Genomic DNA, 25,100 nt, shown 5'->3' on the forward strand with positions numbered 1-25,100 from the left:
CAGCCAGGAGCAGCAGGCTGAAACACTGGGCAAGGTCAACTCAATACCTAGGCTTGTAAAACCTTACTTTTAAATTGGGATTTCTGTCGCATTTATAAATCAAAACCAAAATCAACACCCTCCAAAAAACCAAACCCTGTAACTCTTCCTTCCTGCTCTGCAATTTTTTTTCCAGTGTTATCTAACAATATTGTTCAGCTTGTTTTTCTATGAGATAAATAGCACAAATACTTGTTGCATTTGTACTGGTTTTATTTCCATAACAAGAAATAGGCAGGCTTACTCAGCCTAGAAGAAAAAGCTGTACACAGTTTCTGCAGGCTAAGTTGTGAGGGAACCTCAGAAACATCCGCATCAAACAGGGTATTTGACTTATCTGAGATAGTGAGTCAGATAGTCCAGAATGCTGGTATTTTCTAACTTCTGAACATATTTTCAAGTTAAGGCAGAGTTCTTTGATTTTAATAAAACTTGCTAATTCCAAACTTGGAATAATACACAGAGCTGAGAACTGTATTTTTAGTTAACAGTATAATCTTTTCCATCATAAGATCACATTTTAAGTTATTTATAGCACCCAGGCTTACTGTTTTCACAGAAAATTTCCAGCTGTGTAGTTTTTAATAATGAGGTTGGGGCACATACAATGGTTTGTCTTTTTTTTTTTAGTAACAAAATTGTACCTTTTACCATTAAGGTGTTTCAGCTTTTCCACATTATTCATGCACAAGCTGAGATACAAGGTGCAGTGAAGGAGATATGATTTCCAAAGCTCAAACCATTGTATTCTACTATGTGAAAATACATCCAATCCACCTGAAATGTTAAGCTGCTAGAAGAGGTTTACCTATTACATGCCACCAGCAAAACTGGTTACAGGCTTCCTGTTCAATGCGCTCCTTCTCTGTGATGTCCCAGGTAAGCTGTGGCTTCCGAATCAGTGCTGGCAAACTTGTATATTTGTCATATATGTCATATTTGTATGGTCTCAACGGTCTCCTTGCCCAACAGCAGAAAACAGTTTGAGTACAAAGCTGAGAACTATGAAGGAAGGAGAGCTGGCAGGTACACCAGAGGTAGAAAGAGGACCATAAAGAAAGCTGGAGGAGAGGGACCACAGAGTGGAAGAGGCAAGGATGGTGGAAAAACATCCACTGGAAACCACAGGATCCCAGGCGTGGACAGACACTCCAGGGTTGCTAGGTCATTGCTTTTCAGTAAGAATATATAAACATTCTGTGTCCCTTTTTCAGGAGGCTAGTTCACAGCAACTACTTTCATTGGTACCCATTACACTGCTAATTCAAGTGACAGGATATAATGGTTTTAACCTTCCTCACAGCCACAGTCCACCCTATGAATCTGTATTTTCCCTAGATGTTAGTGGGTAGGGTTGTTTTGGGGGGGAGGGTGTTTTTTATTTTTTTCCTTGAAGGAAAAGCAAAGACATAATAAAAGAATAAAAGAGCAAATACTCAGAAACAAGAAGACTCCTGAATTAATGTTATTCAAGAAAATGTAATCTTTTTATGTTCTTCTGCAATGCTAGACAAGTTGCTCAAATCAGATTTTCCAGTCATATTCACTAATTGGGCATTTCTCATTGTCTGAATGCTTTATTTCTCAAAGCAATTCAAGCAGGATGCAATAATTCACAGCAGTGGAAGCTGTTCATTGAATATATCAAGTTCTATTTTAAAAATATAAGTCCTCTAATTCACTATTTTCCTAACGTCCAAGTTTTCACCCGAACTTCAACTCTAACTAACACCAAAAAGATATAAAGCCATTTTCAGGCTAGGTGTGTCCATGTGTAAGTTTCAGAGATCTTTCAAAACACATCCAAAAAAGTTACAGGTTATCTTCCTGAGGTGGGAAATTTCTAAGCAGAGAAGTTATAAGAGCAAGATTATCGTAAGAATATTTACAAGAATGTCCATAATTTCTAGTACCTTAATTCTATTATATATATAGGTATATATATATATATATATATATATAAGCTGTATGTCAAGCTTTTCAAACAAAATTCTAAACCTGCATATTAAGCTTTTTAAATTCCATTGGTAAGACATGGTTAAGCAAACAGTATGTAGTGAGTGCAATGAGAAACAAAATGGGTGATGCTGAGGAGTAGGCTTGAATGCAGAAATAGTGACCAAGGAGGCTTGATGCCATGGGAGATCTCTTCCAGCCATGTGGATGACAGACTGTTAGTGTGTACGACAAGCTCTTTTGTGGGAATATTACCTTTCTACTTAAAAGCACAGAAAGAAATACGTGTTTCTAAGTTACTGAAATTAACTAGATACAGGGAATGAAACATTGACTTACTTAAAAAGGTGTTACCCAGCAGAAATAAATAAATAAATAAATAAATAAAAGTTGAAGGCATATTTGTGGTCTGCAAGATTCAGTGCCAGCACTGAATGTTCTACAGCTACAGACCTTTCCAAGGAAACAATAAGGATACACTTCAAAACTTAATTAGGGGGAACCATACCTCTGTGTTCCCAGAGACCCTGCCAATCCATATCAAAATCAAGAATTTATAGAAATATCTTGAGTAGTTACTGATTTAAAAAGAAAGACAAAGTACCTTTTTATTTTCAGAATATTATATAGAAGTTAATTCCAACAAGAGAGTATTTTCCATGCAAGAGATTAAAATGTAACAGTTAAATCTGGTAGTTTCCAAATTAATACAGAAACCTCAGTCCCCTCTTGCAGTTCAGCCTCATTAAAATCCTCTAACACATCTATAAATTAAAAAATCATTGCAGTGCATTCTTATGTTACATATAACTTTGTAAAAATAGCATTAGATTCCTATTTTATATACAGAGAAAGGAAATAAATAAACTCTTGGGTAATATGCCTGAAGCATAAGCAGTATGAATGGTGCTGAAGTATAATTAGGTTTGCATAAACTTTCTCCTCCAAGCACCCATACACTATGCTATTTAGGGGTAGTTTTGAAAAGCATAATTAAACTGTCTGAAAACCCTGGAAAAGGAACCAAAAAAACCCATCCACATAAAAGACACAGGGAGAAAACAAGCAAGCAAGCCCCTGGTTGATCATTCAGGTTTCTTAATGAATTCCGGTAATTCCAGTGAGTTACAAAAACCAGGATGGACCTGAGCCACCAGCTCCACTCCTTTCATACTTTAACTATATTGTGCTTCTAAAACACAAATCACCACCGAGGAGCCACTCAGCTTACTGAAATACGTTTTTCTCCCGTGTGACTTCTTGTCAGCCAAATCTATAGCTCATAATTCCTCTCTGCCTGCTTGTTTATCCTGACAGAAACACAAGGAGAAACACAATTCCCAAAGCTCCTGTTCACCCCCTTTGCCATCCTTGAAAGGATTTTCAGGGGCTGGGAGCTTAAAGTCAGGCTACACTATGATATCCATACAGCAAGGCACGCCCTCCTGCCTCATCGTCTCACACAGCAATGGCTGTTGCAGGGCTGATAGAGCTGCCAGGTTTGCAGAGAACTGATGAACTCCAGCCCACTCGGAGCTCCGCAGCCCACCACACCGGCAAGCTGGATAAAGCCGGGATGCCCAGCATTTCAGGCTAAGAAACAAGCCTTATTTAGAGGATGGACAGGAGGCCGCCTCTCCTTCAATGTATTCATCCATCTCCCTCTGTTCCCGTTGTGCCACTCATGCAGTATGAAGCAGGTGGAAATTATTCACGGTTCCCTGCTGGGGATTCCCTCGGCAAATGTAACAGCGGATTAGCCGGCTCACGAGTTGTCTTCCCTGTGGTTCCCGGGGCCGAGGAGCTCAGCCAGTGGACACTGCCAAAATGCACCCAGTGTCAGCTTACAGCTCTTGAGGGAGACTTCCTAATTGCCATAAATTAGCTTCTATTACCTGCTGTACAGCAGAGAATCAAGGAACTTTGACTTGCTGGCTCTCATTCTGCCCTTGCCTACAGGCTGTAAAGGACATCTTGACTTTGCCAGGTGTCCTCCCACAGCTGGCCAAGTGAGCAAGGAGTAGAGCCCCTTCCTCTCAAAGGTACAGTGAGTTCAGATAGGGGGACAGGGTGAGGAGGGGCACAAGACCAGCATCACAGGCAAGTTATCAGCCCTGATCTGAATCATCTCGCTGCTGTGGTACTGATAGACACTGCATCACTGCCAACCTGAATTTAATCAGCAATTTCTGTTTGAATGCAGGGCCACCAGCACCCTCAGGCCGCAGTCTTTACACATCTTTAATGGTGTTGTGCACATCCAAAATGTATATAGCAGGAGAAAAAGAAACCCAAACCCTACATGTAAATATGCACATGACTACATTCTGCTGTTTTTCTCACAGCCATACAACTGAAATGAAATAAAAGGCCAATTTCAGCCCTGAGATGCACGCTAACTGAGATACAGTTCCTATTTACACCCAGGCTGAACTTGGTTAGCCTTAACCTAATTATACTTAACCTGAGTATAATCTAGCACATTATCAGAAACTACTTTTACATTTTAAGGCAAACACATCTTTGCAGCTCAGAGAAACATAGGCAATGGAGTCCATTACCTTGGTATGGGCTTGGCTGCAGTTCCTGCAACTCAATGGAAAAATCACTGCTCCTACACCCCTAATCTGTACAGTTGTATAAGACTCATATTTGCACGTTCTTACTGCTTGCTCTGTACATAGAGAAATCTGTTTTTCACAGGGACCATGATCTAAGAGCTCTTGATTTTAAGCAGTGTTTAGTGCTTCTGGAAAAACTCCTTAGGTAGTGGGCTTCACTCTTCTATTAAGTAGTCAGATCATCAGCTCCTTTCCCTTATGTTTGTAGAAATCTTGATCCAGGAGTCATTTAAAACAGAAAAACAAACAAAAGCAGCCAACACACACACACCCCCAAACCAGCCAGCCAACCAAAAAACCCCCACAAAACACCCAAACAGGAAATACTAAGGGAAAGACAATTAGGGGATTACATTTGCATGGTGTACAGGGACGTTGGAGATTTTTGGTATGTGCTTTCCTAGTTGTGCACTGGCCTAAAATCCCCACCCCTGAGAAAAAAACAAACCAAACAAGAAAAGGCAACATCAGAGGACAGTATGGCATTAAAGTTTCCTATTTCCTTGGCTGTTTTCAGAAATGAAAGTGGTTACCCACAGAGGACACACAAGAACAGCTTCAGGTAGCTTTCCACAGTGGAAAACAGGTATATTCCGACCTACTTCTTTCAGCTGTTTGCAGTCATAGGAGTAACTTTGATGCCTCAGGCTTGAAATGGGACCCACAGATTTTCCAACTGTGTCAAGTGGCCCCACGCCAGCATGGCCAGACCCTGCTGCTGCCCTTCCTCCCTGCAGAAGGAACCTGTACATAGTGTCATTACCCAAAGAGCTCAACCTACACCTAACCTTAGAATAATATAAAAAAACCCAAAAGCAAACAAACAAAACCCAAGGAAAAAAAAAGCCTTAAAAAGTGGAAACTGAGCACAGGAGCAACCTTTTCTTAGTCTCTTCTAAATGGAGACTCAATGACTTCCTATGAAAAATCAGAGAAAAGTCACGAAGCACTTTTGGTGATGAAGCTATTCTGTAGCCTTCTGTGCTCTTGTAGCCTGAGTAAATGAAAGGGGCTAGGGACACATTTTTGAGATCTTTATAGAAAGATATAATTGTGACATAAAGCTACCATCAGTATCTTACAATCTTTCATCAGGTAATTCTGAATGCACTGTACTGTGACTTTAAATAGCAAAGAAATATCTATTACTATAATATAGAATTCCTATGACAGAAGAGCCTATGTATTAGGGAAACAAATGTGAAAGCAGTGAAAAACTTCACTTTCTAAATTAACTCTGATTTCCAGATTTTAATATGGAACTTTTTAATCATTATGTTTGAATAATATTATGGTTTTGCTATCTAATACACTGCTTTAGATTAGGTTTATCAATTGTCTAATAAAGCAGTGTGTTCATCTCTTTTGTCTTCTGGGTGAAGACTTTTATTACAGTGTAGTATCTTTTTGTTTTAATGCTGCTCTGCAGTGGATTGCCAGCTCATTAATTTTCTGCTGTAACACCCAAATCCCTTTGCTGATCAGTGTGCTGGATGATTGATTCCCTGCTCCCAGACTAATTTTTTACATTGGGCTGCATTTACCATCTGGTAGATAAATCACCCAAAACACTCAAATTCGGAGTCTGGTTCCAGTGATCCTCTTTGTTTACTCAGCCAACAGCATGAATATCATTTGCAAATGTGGAGGTTGTGTTCTCTCACCTGGATAACTCCCTTATATTACAGACAGAGGTTTTCACAAAGAGCATTGAGATAATGATAAACCTCTTCTCACTTTAAAGAAATAGGCAGCTGTTCTTTGTGTTTCCTAGCCAACTTTTCTGTTCCATCCCTACCATAGACACTAGTTTCTGATGTGAAAAAGAGTATTTCTTAAAGCTCAGAACCAATTTTGCACATTTCAAACACACATAACTATTTTCACAAAGACATTATTTGTAGGTGTAAACATCCACACAAGCAAAGGACATCCTTTGCAGTTAAACAGAGAAGAAACACAACGAAATACATTGCCTTCCCAACCCACGCTTTAGAAGAGAAAGGAATTTCTATAACCTCAGCGGGAGCTTGCCTATTTTATTTTCAGTTTTATAACCTTGAAATGATACTTCCATAAAGTTATACTTCCAATCAAGGCAGGGGAAAGGAGCTCTGCCTCACAGAACTGTCTAGGTAAACTTCTGTAGAGGTGGAGGATGAAATCAAGGAAAAGCTGCTGGAGGGAGATGGTGCTTTAGGAGAGTAACAGTTCATCTGCTCACCACTGCACATGGCAGTATCGCTTGCGGAGGGGGCTCTCTTCCTTTAGCCTAAGGATTCTCTGCTGTTCTCCTCTGCTCCCCATTTGGCACAACACACTGACCTCTGCCTCTCCCAGAGGGATCAGATAAAGGCAGCACACAGTCAGAGTCAATACTAATTAGCAAAATGTAAACATTTAATTAGAGCAGCGCTTCCCCGAGTTTTAAAGCGACACACTGCTACCCAGCCACAGTTTTTTATCTAACTTTCTATGGAAATGCCAAGACATGGAAAAGGAACTCTGCCTCACAGAACTGTTTAGGTAAACTTCTGGAAGAGGCAGAGGAAATACCTGTTAAATATGCTGTTTGAGCTGTCTCTCTCAACCAGCTGAAGACTTTATGTCTTGGTCTTGTGTTTTATGGACACCCTTAAGGATTACAACTTCCAATTTCAAAAGCATTCCCTCGTTTTGAATCCCCAGACTATTTGGGGCATTTTCTGCATATATACTGACACCTTTACCTAGCCTTTATCTCAAGCTTTTATGCTGCTTTTCTTAAGATACTTGCTTGGTTTAAAATATTAAAGGAAATAAAGCAACTTCTGCAAATGACACCTTGTCACTCATTCTTCATATGTGAAGAATACTTCATTCTTCAAATGTGAAACTGCGTGTGAAACAGTCTCTGAATAGGGGAGCAAGTAAAACTCTTGCAAGGTACAACAAACTCCTCTTTATGCTTCAGATTTAATCAACAGAGCACTTTCTCATTGCTGAAATATGTGTGTTTATAGAAGCTTTTCTACAGTCGTATGCAAGTAGCTGTGACAGCATGATTTCACTGGGGGCTGTGTGTTTTTCCTCCCATCATCATATGCGCACTCACATGAGTTAATAAGAGAGACCGGTTAAGCGCCTCTTCAAACAGGATTTTTAGGTCAGCAGTAGGTGAACACTGAAATGTGTCAAACTCCTGAAGCTGGGTGGAAATGTGCCAGTCTGGGAAATAATCAGGGCTGGATATGGGGTGAAGCAATTGGAGATCCAAAAGCTGAACATTTTGAGTTCATCTTGAGCACGCTGTGGAGATCAAGGGTAGATTAACTGGAGTTTGCACAGGCCACCCCCATTCACCCCATCTGCTTCCACATTGATCCCATGAGATTGGTGTGAGGCAGAGATGCCTCAGGGCCTTTCTGCAAGGAAACCGGCTGTTGCCTGCTAGCCAGCCAGGCAGCTGGAATGGGCTGCCTACAGAGGCTTTGCAGCCAGGCAGAGCAGGATTCCAGGAGGTTTTAGCCCCCAGACCAGAGCTGAGACAAATTGTTTCATGTCCTGAACGCTCTTTTGTCTGTTTGTCACAAACATCATACCTGTCCTCTTCTTCAGCTGCACCTCACAGGATGCTCTTATGCATCTTAAGGAAGCATGGAGAGCTTTGCACCTATTTAAGATATACAGGAGCACAGTGAGGTCTCAGCCTGGTAGAAACAGGCTATGGGAGGAGCTGGCACCTACCAAGAGAAGCCAGTTCCCTTCAGAGAAATTACTGACAGTTCTGTCTTGTCCCTGATTTTCTTCTCTTTCATTTTCACATGCTTTCCTGCTGGTCTTAATTAACACTATTTCTGAAGCGTGGATGAGGATCCTGCCAGCTTGTACACGGTTATATAATGTGGGTGTTTCAAGACTGTAATTGCAACTGAATTTATTTTTATAATACTCAGTAAAAAGGGAGGTATTACCAGGATTTAATTTTATTTTGAACTAGATCCTTTAAACACTGTTGCTGCAACACATAATCTATTATCAGAGAAGTCCTGTCTTTTCAGCCCTTAGAAATTGTCTGCTATAATGAGAGTTCAAATTATTCTAAAATAAATCCCAATTTGCTTGTCAAACACCACCTCCTCACAAACCGCACTATGACCAGAGAGGCAGCTTTAGAGCAACTTGAAAAAAATGAACATTAATATCAGTGTAACACTAGATTGCTCTCTCAAACAGAGAAATTCACATCAGCAAACCTGCACGTATGCACATTTGCGCATAGGCAAATGCATGCAGAGTCTGGGGTGTCCCAGCTCCCATCCAGCCAAGTTTGGGGATGCAATCAGATCAGCAAGAACAGAAGTCTTCTAGGTACATTTCTAGCAAAGACCTTCACTGGCATCTTGCTCCCCACTCCACAGAGGACAGAAGTTCCCTGGTAAAAACCTTTAAGTGAAAATGATGACCTGGTACTTTTTGTTTTAAAAAACAAACAGACAAACAAATAGAAGAACATATAACCAGGAATTCCAAATATTTAAACAACTAATGGCACCACTAGATACCTACCTAATGATGCAGGATGAAATAATCCTGCTGTCAGATACCCTTGAAACCACCTGTGAGCTAAATTAGAATTCAGGATACATTGTAGCTGTTCATCAAGACAAGGGACAGATTTAAGGTTCTCCAGGAAACTTTAATTTGATCAGATCACAGTTTTGATTGCTGAACTTACTTCTAGCCAGATTTTGTCTCTTTCTTCTTATTCTTTTCTGGAAGAAAAGTACCACACAGATAAAACCCATTTTGACAAGAAATGGTTTCATAAAATAAAACTTACTGTGGACTCATTTAGTCAAACAAGCCCTTCTCTACACACCTGGGAGATCCACAAAATACAACTCCACTGTCTCTTTTTCTTCTTGTATTTCTAAGTTGTTAGAATTTCAAGATGATCTAAGAATAAACTACATTTAGAGAGAACTATTAAGCTTAGAGCAGACTATTTAATTATAATTTTCTTATTATATAAAGCAATTCTTGGAATAGAATGATTTTTCAAGAATCATTTATAAAAAACTTTCTTGGTCTTCAGCTCTATTGAATATTACAGACTGCTTTAGAAAAAGACAGGTTTTCACCTCAAAAATGCCAACATCGTCTTCCACCTCCACTTCCATTCCACAGTTTCTGTCTGGACTTATCAAAGAGGATAATCAGTAGTTAGAATCAGAAGAACAGATACTTATTCAACATCAGCATTTTTCTTTCCCCAGTTGTTACAGCTGTTGTTATTCTGGGAACTGCTTTGTGGACACTCGCCAAAGTTTGACCACAGGCTGGAAAAGTCACAAGCACTTTTAGTTGACGGATCAATGTTGGAACGTGATAATCTCTTTATAGGAAAGGGTAAATCAAGCCTCCTGTCAATATCTGTGGGATTCTCTGTCTTCATACTCTCTACTCAAAGACCTTGACCACGGCTTCTTTTTTTTTTCAAGTCCAAGTAAATATTAACTCTCCCTTTTATCCAGTCTACTGTCAACTTAGCAGAAAAGCAGCAGGCTTTAAGTACAAAATACTTATGCTTACTTCAATAGCAAGAAAAGGGTCAGACTTGTTTTCTTTTTAAGGTAAATTATAAGAGAAGTCTTGGTACAGAAATAAAGTTTCCTTGGCAGTATTTTCCACAACAAACATAGCTCCTCTTTTCCTCTTCTCAAACAATGATAAAGAAATTGGATTCAATCCAGTTCCTTCAGACAAACCTCAATTGCTCCATCACACTACCACATTACCATCCCACAAGTGACAATGATGGAGTGATGTCTGTTACGAGATGATTTTCTGCAATTCTGACACTTTCAGTTCTACTTTAATTACCTTTTAGCTCTTTAATTAGCATAAGGATCTGTACTGCAAGGGCATTTCATGTCTAGGTAATTATACTAAAGGGAAATAAATATGTGCATGTTACTGTGTGTGCTTTAATTTCTCTTTTTAATAATTGTCTTTTCTTTTTATTTATACTTGATTTATAGACGTGCCTTACAATAGTTTCTCAAAGTGATATGTAACTTTACTGAGTTTAGATCATTACTTCAGAAGTCTGATTGGCACAAACAAGTACCACAATTTATTAGGCTTGACTGCTATAATTCATTTATGGAAACCTAAGTCATAGTATCTTAGATAAAATAACTAATTATTCTAGTCCTGTCTACAAATTCAGATCAAGTTTATCTATGCAAACATAAAAGGATGTGCACTTCTTAAATAGTTAGGTTTATTTACCTGAACACCTACCTCTCTGCCATCCCCTGCTTTTACATTCTCACCAATGTGGCTTCATATCTTTAGCACAAATTATTTTAGCCTTGTTTAACTTAGAATGATATAAAAAAAAAAAAAAGCCCTAACAAACCCTCACCCACTTAATCTTCACAAAAACCACAAAGGGTACATCTGTTCCAGCTGATAAGCACAGATGAAAGCCAGTCTTGAGGCCATATCTCATTCTGGTTCAGCGAGTCCCCACTGAGCCCAGGCAGTAACCAAGGCTGAGCTCCAGAGATCAGCAGTGCCTGAGGTTTATATCCTCCCAAATCCATGCTCACGTTTGAAGCATGGACTGGGCACAGGCAGGGCAGAGGGAGCTGCATGTTAATGTTTAGCTCTTCCCTGTCACAGTGGGGACGGTCTGGACCAAAGCTTCAGACAGTACACAAAGCTGGGTGAGGAGTTTATATCGAATTCATTTTGGCCAACTCACTCATAAACCCAAATGTTTGCCTCAAGTGCAGATGAGCAAGACCCAAGTAGTTTTAGACCCCTTCTTATCCTAAAGAAAAAGGCAAAGTTTTCAGCTACAACAGCTGGTATGTAATAGGTAACATGCCTTTAAAACGGTGACAGTTCATTCTGGTTTGAACCCTAAAGCTGTAATTTGCCAATAAATACAGACGGCATTTCTAAAAGCGTGCCTTCTGCTCAGTGCTGACCTACCTTAGATGACTCTAAGAAAGAAACCCTTGCAAGGGTGAATGAATAATCATCTCCCTAGGAAACCAGTTCCTGAGGCACTGAGAGCCTGTGCCCCAAATGTTGTGTTTCTAACCCTACCATAGTCTTGTTCATTTAGATTTTTAGCGCTTTTAACATTCTCAATGTCCCATTCTTCAGATATCAAACCCTTTTGCAAGAAAACAGAGTTAGCAAAGGCAAAGTCAACGTCCAAGCAATGATGGTGTCCTGCCAAGGCTAAGTAATCAAAGTACTCCGCTGCTTTGTCATGGCCTCCACGAGCTCAGATTCTGCTGTTTCCCACCATCCCCACAATCTGTGAGCACCAAACAAGAGCACACCACTGGTGGCTGTCACAAAAAAACTGCAGAAATTCGTCATTTCTAGTCTTTGATTACAGCAGGTATGAATGTATTACATGCACTACATCAAAGTGCTACACAGTGAAGACTTAAGCAGATAATTTTGTCTTGAAATATGTGTGTTACGTCTCTTCTGCTAGCACTGGCATCTAATGATATTAAGCCTGGAGGATCCCTGCAACAAAATCTGGAGGGCAAGATTTGAAGGCACCTAACAAAGTAATGGAAACAGAGTCCCTAACTGAACAGTCTCCATTGCACATCAAGGAAGTAGGGGAACAACAACCTCAGCAGGAGATGCAGAGGAAAAAGCCTTGCAAATTCTGAATGAGACCATATTCACTGATGGTGGAATGTAGACAGAAGCAAGGATGAGACAAAAAGACGTATTATTTTTCTGTGGTACCACACACACCTCCAGTAGCAGTGACAGTAGCCCTTTGGGTGTGTGCAGTGATCAATAATTAATACAGTTTTTCTCTTCTATTGTTATATCACACAGACTTATGAACATGCTCCTCGATATTTCTGCCTTATCAGCCTTTAAACTGGATCTCTTCTTGCTTGTGTCACTCACCCTGTGCCCTTCCCAATCTTCTTCCCCTAAAACTCTGTTTGCACAAGGGAAAAAGTTGTGCTTTGAAAACAAAAGCATAGGATGTGGCCAGTTTTTGCCACCCTTGTCCATCCTCTGTGAGTTGCTCCCACTCCCAGCTGTGTGTATTTTTTCATTCTGCTTCTGTATTCCTGCTCATGTACCAATCAACACCTTCGACTCCCATCCCTCTGTCCCTCAGCCTGCTCTTGCCCTGCCTTCAGATGCTTTTGTCCTACTGATGATGTCTACCACTACCTTCTCATCCTACCACATTTTAAAATACCAAACATGTGAATTTTGCTTGTGCTTGTTGTACTCCCATTGGCTGACCATGTACTCTGGTTCACCTCTCTCTTTTTTCTACTGTTTCCACATTCTCTGTTTGTCTAATTTACTCCTTGAGTTATTTCAGGGCAGAAACCATTTCTCTAAAGCATACTGAAAGTTAAGATAACGTATATATGGTGAAGGATGGCTTCCCTATAGCTTTCTCTGCTATTCTCTAAAAATTTACAAGCTTTTTGACAGCTTGCATTTCCATGCTCAATAAACAGCCCATTCCTTACAGCCTAAGGAATCATTCTAGCACAGGATAAAAACCTTCCTTTGTCCCTCTATCCCGTTCCTTCTCCCTAATCGCTAATTTACATCTACTTTTATCTACAAACTCTTTCAGACTTGTTATGACTGTGCAAAAGAAAAGCTTTCATACCCCTCAGAAGAGGAATCCCATGAAAGCGAAGGTGTCCTTAATTTTTCCTTGACCTCACTCAATCCTCAATAAGCTATCTTGAAACTATTTTATCTTCACAGATTTTACTTAAAGAGGATTTAAGAAACTGGGAGCAGCATATGGTCTAAGAGAGTCATAGGAAGTATGTGGAATTGTCCCAGACAAGCATATTTTATCACATGAAGGAGCAGCAAGCTGAAAGGCTTACCAACAGAAACACATCCCTGTTAATTAAAATCCTGGGCATACAAATCCAAACCAATGTACCGAGTAGAATCACTTGTTAAGTCTGTGCACCTCTCACCAAAATCCTCAGTGTTTGGTCATTTATGATCAGACTGCAACCTCTGTGGCTGCCACAGGTATGACCGGAGCATATCGCACACTGGAGATTCAACCAGACTGAAATTGCAACTGAGGATACCCACATGAAGTTGTGGCTCTGGAAAGAGTACCAGTGGACTAGGAGCTCGTGAACTAAATATATTTTGTACTTACCTTTACTCTCTGGATGCTTAATAGCAGCTTAATAGTAGCTCACAGCCTTTATTAAGGGCACAAATGTTATAGCTTGAGCAGAGAAGCAAGCGTCACACCACCCTACTCACAGACAGTCAGTGACTATTAGAAATGTTAAAGAAGATGATTACGGATTGCTCTAGGAATAATATAACATCTCTAAAACATCAAACTAAGACTCTCCACAAAGAAAACACTAACTTGGTTTTTACCTCATTCTGGGTAAAATGGGTCTATTTCATTTTCCTAGATTAGCAAAGAAGTATGGACTGATAGATGAACAAACACATACAAGTCCACAACATCTATTAACTCCGGATAAATCTTAATTCTCTGTTTCCTGTTCTAATCACTTGATTATATGTTCTTCCCTTGGCCAGGGATGATGCAATTATATCATAATTTAACAAAATTATGCATGGGTTGAAAGGGCAGAATCAAGGCTGAAAAAGCTATCTATCTTAATTTTCATGTTGTCTGCCTGCGTCCTCCACCTTGCAAAGACCTTTTGCTGCAGAAACTCTTTCTGAAGCAGTATATTCTGAAGGAATAAAGGAGCGGAGTACAGCATTTCCTAAACATCTAACAGAAAACAAAGGTAGCTACATAACCTAGTGATGAGAAAGTGTTACAAGATCAGGAACTGCCCCAAAAAAGTGTAAAATTGTTCCAGGGGAGCAGGTCAACCCAATGCAAACAGGAGAGAAAGAGTATGACAAGTACTACTTTAGAGAGCCCAAACGTTTGAAGAAAGAGTAATAATAGTGCTCTCAAGTCTAAGTGTGAGTAGCAGTGTATGCAGTAGCGGTCCACTGAGAAAGGTGCTAATGCCAACACCTGGCCCTGAATGTAAATACAGGCAACTCGTCTTTTCCAGGGAGTAGCTTATCCAGTAAAAGTTAATGAAGCTACACAGAGGTATTTGAGGGGAAAATCTGTCCCAGATATCATGAGCTGATATTAGTCCTTTCAAAATTAATGTTCAGAACTGAGACACTGCAGTTTTGCATGAAACAGTTAACCCTAGCTGAATCTGACTACTGCATTCTTTAATGAAATTTGCCTTCTTTATTTTTGTAGTCTCCAAGCAGTGCCTGCCATATATGCCTATATAGCACGTATATTTGCTTCTGCTTATTTTTAGTAGAACCGAATCATTCTGAATGTCTTCGATATAGTATATGATCTTCTAATTCCAGGTTAGAAAGCCGTCTTTCCGTGATGGTTTCTACATAATGGTGTGCTCCACATTACCTTTGAAACTTCCTCATATATTTCATCAGCCTTTCATATTTAATCTCACTGATTTATGCACATGCTGTGGTCTAATGACCCACATGTCTCTGATGGGTAAGCCACTAACGCCAGTGACACATTAACCTTTTAACCTCTCTTTAAAAATAACCATGATACTCGGACAAATAGAATGGAGAAGTCAGGCAGCAGTACAACAGTAGCATTGTGATATCACATGCTACTGCAGTGTATGTCTAAACTGGGTAAAATGAAGAACAAATGAGCATATCAAAGAGTGAATAGCAGTTAGATCGATTATATTGCAAAATCATCTTGCCACAGTTTGCTGGTCAGCAAATTTGGGAGCCTGTTCTAGCAGCATTATCTGTATTATAAAACTGTAATTGGGAGGAAGATAGCAATTCCATTCACTCATTTCTTGAAAGCTGTTACACAGGTTGGGGGCCCTATCCTGGAACGTACTGAGAGTTCCTTCCAGCAAGGAAATTGCCTTCCAAACCCCACTGAAGACAATGGGAGTGGGGGGCTGAGTGACAGGGTAGAACCATTCATCACCTTGGAGAAGGCACTTTGTGCGGCTCTCACTGGCCATCCTTGCAGTGGAATAAAGCCATCATTTTACAAAGCAGTAGGAGGCATAACCAGCAATTTTTCAGAGAAAAAAAAAAGAATAAATTACTTTTTCTAGGTATTAGGTTTAGAAGAAAATCAAAACTTTCTAACAAATTGCAAACTTTGTATTGTACGTGTTTACTTTGTTCTACTTTGAAAACACCATATCACTCAAGATACAAGAAAACGTGCTACTGTCATGCCGAATCAAGCCACACTGAAACTGTATTATACCAGCATACACTTATGCATAGGATGGGCAGGCATTCTCCTGTCATGCAACTAAAGCAGGGAAAAAAAACTGAAAAGAAGCTTATCCTGTGCACATTACAGGGTATTTTGCTGCCTGCATCTCATGCAGAGCGGATCTGCACAGCAACCGACTGAAGGAGGACGGATGGAGAGCCTGTCCCGGGTCTAGGGTCTGGGCTGTACACACGGACAGGGTGACACCGAAGAAACAGCCCGGCTGAGCACGGTTGGGGCTTTCTTCCCGGCCGGTTCTTCCCCGCTCCCTGTCCGCGGCAGCACCGGTCCGGCGCGGCGGGGGGACAGGGCGGGCTGCGGACAGCCCCCGGGGCGGCCGGCGCGCACCTGCCGGCACCTCGGCGGGGAGGGCAGAGAGGAACAAAAGCCGAGAGGCGGCTTCGAACTCTTTCTTTCGGGCGGGGAGCCGGTGGAGAGGGGGCTCTCCCCGACCCCACTGTCCCTGGAGAGGAGCATCCCCCCGCCGGCCGGGGCGCCTGCCCGACGCACCCGCGGCCGCTCCTTTGTTTTCCGTGCCGGGAGGAGCCGGGGGCCGTGCTGAGCCCTCCACGTGCACGCGAGTTCTGCCCGCACGGGTGTGCGCGGAGCCGGCAGGGCGTTCGTTACCTGAGCAGTTGATGCCTTTCCCTTTGCTGCCGCCCTGGCACTCGGAGCCGGGCAGCGCGTGGGAGGCGCGGCCGGCGGGTAGCGAGGAGAGGGCGAGCACCAGGAGGGCCGACGTGTAGCACAGCGCCAAGGGGGGTCCCGCCCGCAGGAGCGGCCGGGCGGCGGCCGGGCTCTCTCCAAGCATGGCGAGGGGCTGCCGAGGAGCAACGCCGGCGGCAGCGGGATGGCGGCGGCAGGCCCGCAGCATCAACCGGAGCCCGCGGCGCCGCCCGGGCGGGACCGTCCTTTCTCCGCCGCTCCGGTGCACACCTTCAGCATCCCCGCCGCGGCGGCCGCACAGACTCGCCACTGCCGCCTCCTCCTCCACCGCTGCCCGGCCGCAGGCAGGGCTGGCCCCGGCGGTGCGGTGCAGCGCGGCTACTGAGCCCGGCGGAGCGGAGGAGAGCTCCGCTCCTATCCGCCGGCGGGGGCCGCCTCGCCCCAGCCGCGCTCCTTTGTGCGCGGCGCCCGGCAGCGCCGCCGCTCCGCCTGCAACAAAGGGAGCGGAGCCGAGGCGGCCGCTGCTGCTGCCGCCGCCGCGGAGGAGGAGGAGGAGGGAGAGGAGGGGGAGGAAGCACACGTGATGGCAGCCCCCTCCCCCGGGACCGGAGGGGAGGTGAGGGGTTTCTTCTCGCTCGGCGGGCAGGGCGAGCGGCGGCGGCCGCACCACTGGGAGAGGTGGAGGGGCAGGACCCGGGCGCAGCGGGGGGCCGGGCCGGTGGTGGGTACCGCCGCCGAAGGGCGTGCGGGGATAGTACTGATGGGTGCGTGGAAGCCGAGAGGATCCCGAGGGGCGGCGAGGAAGGCGGACCCCTGTCAAGGCGTTCGTCATCCCGGGAGGTGGTTTGTTATTCACTAATAAGCCGGCGTGAGTGGGGATGGGGAAGAAAGCAAAGAGAGCATCTCTGAGGCTGATTAATTGTAACGGTTGTGTTTAATATTTACTGAACAGCACGTATGGCGGGAGCATTTGTATCGATCCAAGTAAATAAACATGTTTACAGTGAAGGTAGCGACTTCTGTAACACTGTGCTTTTACTGTCTAAGGGTTTTTCCAGCCTCTGACATGGGAATGTTTCAGAGGGTCAGAAGCACTGCAAGGGTACAGAGTGCCAGACACATCATACCTTGTGTTGCTGTTGTTGTGTGGCTGAAAGCTTTGTGTGAATTGACAGCACTGTTACCATTTTCACACAGGGAAACCACAGGACAATGCTTTATATTCAACAAGACTTTTTCCTGCCTCAGTCGTCACTGACATTTCATACAAGTTTTTTAATCCACTGTACAAACTGTTTGTACTGCCCATCTGCTTGGTCTCTCTGCTGCTGCATGTCACCAGCTTGCTGTAAGGTATAGCTCTTGTGTGAAGAGACCTTTGAGCAGTTTGTTAAGCTGAGCAGTCAAGAATAAGGCCATAAATCCCACAGCAGGCTTTGGGGTAGGCACAGTGATTAGACACATAAAGTCAGATCATTGTCTTTTTAAATGCAGTGACAAAGAGACAAGTCCTATAGTACTGTGACTGAGAGAGCAATTTCCTTTTGGCATAGGGGGCTTTACACTGACTGCCTCTGCCAAGAAAACATTCATATCATAGAACCACAGAATGGTTTGGGTTGGAAGGCACCTTAAGGTGCATCTTAAAGTCATCTTGTTCCAACCCCCTGACACTGGCAGGGACACCTTCTACTAGACCAGGTTGCTCAAAGCCCCATCCAACCTGGCCTTGAACACTGCCAAGGATGGAGCAGCCACAACTTCCCTGGGCAACCTTGTGCCAGTGCCTCATCGCCCTCACAGTAAAGAATTGCTTACTTATACCTAATCTAAATGTACCCTTTTTCAGTTTAAAGCCATTACCCCTTGTCACATCACTAGCTTTTCTGTCATTACTTGCTCCTTTTGCTAGCATTAGTGCTAGACGTCAGAAAAGCTCTGCTCATCAATAAAGTGAGGCACATTAACCTGCATGGAGCCTGTTCTGCTGTAGCTGGACTGCTGAGATACATTGGCCAGGATGTTTCAAGCTTGCTAGATCTGCATACAGCAATCTGGTTGGCTTAAGTTGATAAACCGTTCAGATCTTTAGGCCACAGGGCAGGAACAGATCCTGTATTTTGAAGGTAGTACTTTGCTGTTGTAGGAGCAAATACTCCATATAACCCTTTCCATAAACACAATTATATCCATCTTGTGCTAATTATGCCATTTTCCTGCACTTCTTGCTGGAGGGCTGGAACTGCCCTCACCTTTATGTTAGAAAGCTCCTTTTAATGCCCAGCCTGAACACATTCAAGACCAATTCATATCCACCTGTCCTTTTGCTGCTTGGTGTTTCAGTTAGGCATTGCACTTTCCCTTACATTTAAATCTATAATGGGTTTATAGGCAGTAGTCATAGTCACTCTCAACTTGTCTAGCCTATCAGAAAGTTTTGTTAGTCTCCTCCTGTAACAGAGAGACTCTGTAACTCAGATTTTACTGCACTAGATGCAATTTGAATTCAGCTTTTTTTATCATAGCTGATATGCAATGTGCAAGTGTTTCACAAAGTATTGCCAGTCTTTGCAATGGAGGTAGTCTCTCCTGGTTTCTTCCAAAACTATCTCGTCTCATACAGCCAATTTTCTTTTTATATCACCAGACTTCACTGATGGCTCAGGGTCATGCTGTGAGTGACTGATACAGACAATATTTCTTGTTTGTCTGTCATTTACAGTCCATAATAGAAATGCTTTTTATAAATCTCTAAGTGCACGACCTTATCTTTTCTATTATTGAGTTTTGTCTCATTTCTGTTATTCCAGTCCTCAAGATTATGTAGTCATCTCTGTAGAATATTTTGTGAACCTCCTTTCTATCAACAGTTCTGCCCAGGTCTTTGTGTCCGGAGCACTCCCACCTTCACAATATTGAAAAGATTTGCTAATATAAACTATTGCTCCCAGAGCTAGCTTTAAGAACCAGTGACAGTACTTCTCCCAGTTTAAACATTCCCCTTCCGGGGCAGTGAATAGGCAGCTGCAGTGAGTTCTCAACTGAACTTGCAGCTTTGTCTCAGCTTAACAAGGCAATCCGTATGAAAGCTTTTAACAAGTTCAGATAAATTGTAAGCAAACCTCAGGGGGTTTGGCTTTGGGGTTTTTGTTGTTATTTTTTGACCTCCTGGGATGGATGGGTTGCCATTTTTTTTTTAGCTAGAAAAGCAGTGTCTGGGTTGTGCTATCTGTCTGGATGCATCTCTAGCTAGTCTTAAACGAGTGATACAGTCATGCTTGATTGGCAAATTCACACTATGCCAGCTGGGTATTCATCCTTATTCTGTTCTTTGATACATGTATTAAAAAAAAAAAAAAAAGCCTAAACACTTTCCTGCCAGCTCAAGAAGCAGAAGAACTCTGCAAGAATTTGAACAAGCTGCTTCTGCACCACAAATTGTTACAGGAGGAGGGAATGCCACACCAATGAAATGGCAGATCTGGTATGTCTCTGTCACATTTGGTACCTTCCATCTTTGGCAAGTAAATGTGTCTTTATTGCAATTATACAATAATTTCACTTCTGCTCACCCCCAACTGCTCTCCTGTGAAAGTAGGAAGCTCTAAAGATTGACAAAAATTGTCATCCTCAGTGAGCTCTTGAACACCAGCAGCAGCTTTTCAGTCCACTGCTGGTGCAGACAAAAATTCTGCCTTCCCTTATTTTTATCCAGTAATTGTAGGAAGGAAGATGCACAACCAAAGGGAAGCAGGGAATATGCAAGAGCAGAGAGAAGCTGCCAGACCAGTGAGAGCAATTTAATTTGCCGGAGATCTGGATACAATGCAGATATGCTTAACTGTGAAAACACTGCTTTATTTTATCTTAAGAGGACAAAATGGAGAACAGAGATCTATTGATTGAAGTGAATTGAGTGAAGTCATTAAATTGTTCTTTAGAGCCCCTGCACCCCTATGCATCAGGCAGTAGAATCCTGCCCTTGCCAGGTATTTTGCCAGAGTATTGTGCTTATTAATCTCAGCTTTAATTCTTGCCCAAAAAATGTTTCCAACTCCTGTAGTTGTGAACAAGACATCAAAAATATTAAGAGGATAACCTGGAACAGTGCTCACATGAAAAAAAAAGAACACAGAAATGCTGAGGCTGGAAGGGAATGTGGAGGTCACCTGGTCCAACCCCCCTGATCAATCAAGGCCAACCAGAGCAGGCTGCACAGGACCATTCCCGGCTTTTGAATATCTCCAAGGTGAGAGACTCCGCAACCTCTCAGGGAGACCTGTGTCGGTACCTGTATCAGTCATTCTCACAGTAAAAAAGTGTTCTCTGATGTTCAGGAGGAAGCCCAGTGTTTCAGTTTGTGCCCATTGCCTCTGATACCAAGCCAAAGATGTTGTCTAACCAAACGCAGAATCAGCCTCAACAAAATACTCAAAACATAGACGTTCTCTCATATAAACTATTTCACTAATGTTACTTTATAAAAAATACTCAGTTTATCCAATTGTTGAACTCATTTATTTGTCCCGTTTTTTTTCTACTCATCTTCTGTGCCCAGATTCTCAACTGACACCTACCTAAACCTGCTACCTTCATAATTTCCAACTTGGATAATACAAACAAGGATCCCACCATATTCTGATAATACAAAGGGGGTGCATGCAAAATCAAAACAGTGAAGAAAGGACCAGGTGGTATTGGCTATGTCATTTTATTTTCACATACAGTTCATTAGCTATTAGATATTAAATTAAATTACACTAACATTCTTTTTTCAGCTCTACATAATTTCATCTGTGTTATTCCTGAATGCTTCAGCAATCAAATGCATGGCCCAGGATTTAGAGTGAGGTCACTGTGTAGGACATGAGAGCCTACCCAACAAGTCCCGCACAGATTTATCTTCCACACTCACCACCTGCCATGCAGACATAATTTTGGAGAAGTTTTCTTGCCTGGAATGCTCTTTGCTGAAGAGAAAGAATGTTTAGCACAGTACTCTCTTGCTTCTTTCAATTCAGGACTAACTATGTGGCACCAGTCTCAGATCAGTACTTGCCCTCTGCTAAAGTTTCACATGTCCAGAAGCTTGACCAAGTGATTCAAGCATTGAAGACCTCTCAAAGCTAGGAAAAAACTCACTATTTAGGCCAAACTGAATTTGCTGGCACAATAATACAGACAGAGTGAGGGCAAGAGCTCACGAAAGCCAAGCTTGAAGCTTGCTGCTCCAAGGAGGCAGGAAATGGAAGTTTCATGACTGCTCGTGCTTTCTCCCCACCAATATAACTTTATCACGGCTCTGAGGCAGGCAATACAGGCAGTGGGGCAGTGGCCATTTTACTGACTTGCCAGAGCCCTGCTGCCCTGTGCAGCAGTGTCCTTTTCCAGCACATAAAGCTGTCCCAGTGCCTCACCAGTTCTTGAGGCAGCAACACATTCAGGCTAGTTGTTCTTGAGAAGCCGAGATCTCTTTCCCATGTTTTGCTATGCCTCTTACACTTCACTCCTGTAGTTCTTCTCTTTGTTTCCCTCTTTTTCTCTTAACCTCTAATTTTTCAGATGTTTACCTACATTTTGTTTTCTTCTCTGATTTTCTGCTCACTTTTCCACTCACCATGGTGCCAGATCTGTTTCTCTCACAGTTGTTTTGCCTCTCATTTCCCAGAACATCTCTGTTCAGTCAAAAGGCACAAATAAAAGCTCATTAGGTCAGTAAGATGATATTTAAGAACCAGATAGAGATACCTTTCTTCTCATTACAATTTCAGTACTTTTCTCAATAACTTTCTTTCCTGTTACAATGTCCCCTTAAATCAAGAAGTGTTACTGAGCCCATTTTGCTGCTGAAAAAACTGGGGCACCAATAGATCTATTTTTTTTTTTTCATCAGGAACCACAGGATACAAAGGAATCTGTAGCCATTGCAAACCAAAATCCTTACCTTTCAAAACCCAGTTTCAAACATTCACTTCTCCAGCCCCTTTTGGATCCTCCCAGCACTAACACCTTCTGTGGACTTCTGTCTGAGGGTGATGGCAGGTGTGAGCTATAAAACAAATATGCTTGCCAATGTCACTTGTTCTCACTCATCCATTCCAAACGATCTTTCTCCTTTCTTGGCTTATATAATAAAATACAAGCTGTCACTTAGCACCTTCACATAATTAGGTCTTTTAATCTTTTCTCATTAATCAATTCTTCAGCACGTTAATCAGTTTGTTAGCTTTTTCTCAGTTTATTCTGATTTGTTGATGTCTTTCTCTTGCTCAAATACTGCCAATCTCCAGCTGCTGATTAGTAAAAGTGATTTCCAGATGCTGATGAATGTTTTTGTCACTTATTGACCAGAGTGCTTAAATTCTTGTTAGTGTGGACCCAGTGAATCATACTTAGACGGCAGCTAATTTACAGCATAGTAACCTGTATGCCTCTAGGTGTACCAGGAAGGTCACACCTTACTCAGTTTTTCCACTGTACCCATAACACAATGCAGAGTTATCAATACTGCTTTCAGCTTTTGGCATCCTCAAAGACAAATACTTAGTCTATTTCACTGAACTTGAGCTGCATTGCCCCAACAGCTTTCTGTATTCTTAATCAGACAGGTATTCGGTTTGCTTTAAGTGTCATCTTCCATTAATAAATAGTGTTATGGCTCTTGCCAGTTATGCCATTTGCTTGGAGAATACCTCTCACGTTGTTATCTGCAATTCTTAATCAAAATGTAAAAGCAAATTAAAGTACGTCATGTTTTATGCTGCATTTAATTGTCCCCAGTGACTGGTGTTAGTAGTACATTATAAAGTAAAATATTCTCAAACATTTTTGTCAAGGGACTCTGTCATTTCATTTTTATTTTGTTTTAATTATTGCAGCAGAACCACACAAGCGGATGCAGCATACAGTCTGTCAGCTCACTGAAGACATACAGGAAGGGACTATTACTTCCCTGTGCTGTGACAGTGTGTGATTCAGAGCTGCATAAGCTTTTCTTTATTGCTATATTGCATTGCATTTCCCAGTCTAATTTTCTTCAGCCTTCTGCTGTTCTCATACTCTAGTTTTGCATAACTTTTCAAAGTTTATTAACCATTTCCATCATGCTGTACATTGATTTCTATCATTATAGTTAGCCTTCTCAAGCATAGCCATATGCGTTGTTATGAATAGCTGTATTTCTCAGGCTTGTATCATTACTAATCTGTCTAAACTGCATTTTATTAGTTATTGTAATGTTTACACAAATGCGACAGCTTACATTGTCCTTGATCCATGTTATATATAATGCTTATAAGCACAAAAGCAATTACATTATCATTATGTTAATACATAACTATATACTTAGCAAAAAGAAATAACTGTCAAGAAGGAGAAACAGAAAATGTGTGGGGTTTTAACATGCACAGTGATTGTGGCATGTAAGATAAGAATTAGGCAAGGTGCCAACTCTAACCTAATGCACATTCAGGTTAATGAGATATTAAGGGTCTAGAATAATGGCATTCTTTAATTACAATATATTCTTATCTTGTTTCTCCACAAAAATTCAGAAAGAACTTCCAAATCTCATGGAAGCTCAGTGTGTGTCCATTAACATAGTAATATGGTTTTTCCAGTGGAGCACATCTCTAAGTATTTGCAAACCATGACTTATAAATAGGAGGTTTATTGGATTTCCAGAACCTCGTGAAATCTCCTTTGGTAGATAATAAAGCTAAATGAATACATTTCCATAGGAACTTGTCTAATATGATTACATTTGTGTCCAGAAATATGAGACTGTTAGGGATTTAGACTGTCTGGAGCATCAGCTATCTTGCCTCATGTGTTTCTCTCAATCTGCTGGAAGTTTTCAAGATAAGAACACGACCCATTGGGTGAGCTGTCACATCATCTGACAAATGGCAGTGAGGGTGCACCTGGAAATATGACACTTTTGGCCAATGGTGGCTTTGTAGTGAATTAGGATGATTTTGCAATGGCTTGCCCACCTTTTTTTAAAGAAAGCTAGCTGTACCAAGCATTTCCCATCAATCACTTACACAACTGTAATAAGGGTCTGAATTCAGCTTCAATCTTTTTGACAGAGTGATTTAATAAGTAGTCCCTTAACATCAATAGTGAAATTTCTGCTTGGAAAGGTAGGAGATGAATATAACTTTTTGCAGATAGAGAGGATCTCTTGACTTACTGTAATCATATGATTTGTTTGCATGCATTCGTGTTTCCCATCCTAGCTTCCCTTCAAAAAATGTTATGCCTCTTCCCCTAGATGGATATATTGTGATGACCATTCATTTGCTCAAAACCCAGCCGGTTTTGACAGATTAAATGTGCTTTCTGCTTCAAGACTGGGCTCCTTCTGCAGGATACTCCCATGACAGTTCTGCTGGTTTGAGGTGACCAGGAGCTGCTCTCCAGGCTTGCCTGGCTGCCTGGCTTTCCTTCTTCAGGCTTGGGCACAGATGACTCTGTGACAGGGA

At 42.0% G+C, this 25,100-nt stretch overlaps 1 protein-coding gene across 1 annotated transcript in view; it reads right to left on the reverse strand.

Moving 5' to 3' along the window:
• The window catches only part of TMEFF1 (transmembrane protein with EGF like and two follistatin like domains 1), a 169,430-nt gene that overhangs the window by 103,423 nt on the left and 40,907 nt on the right, over positions 1–25,100 (reverse strand). The window contains 4 exon segments of the mRNA XM_034060273.1: positions 16,576–17,132; positions 17,134–17,172; positions 17,174–17,427; positions 22,232–22,289. Of these exon segments, the coding sequence (XP_033916164.1) occupies positions 16,576–17,132; positions 17,134–17,172; positions 17,174–17,427; positions 22,232–22,289 (908 nt within the window).

The sequence above is a fragment of the Melopsittacus undulatus genome, chromosome 1, assembly GCF_012275295.1.
Source record: "Melopsittacus undulatus isolate bMelUnd1 chromosome 1, bMelUnd1.mat.Z, whole genome shotgun sequence".
NCBI classification, from domain to species: domain Eukaryota; kingdom Metazoa; phylum Chordata; class Aves; order Psittaciformes; family Psittaculidae; genus Melopsittacus; species Melopsittacus undulatus.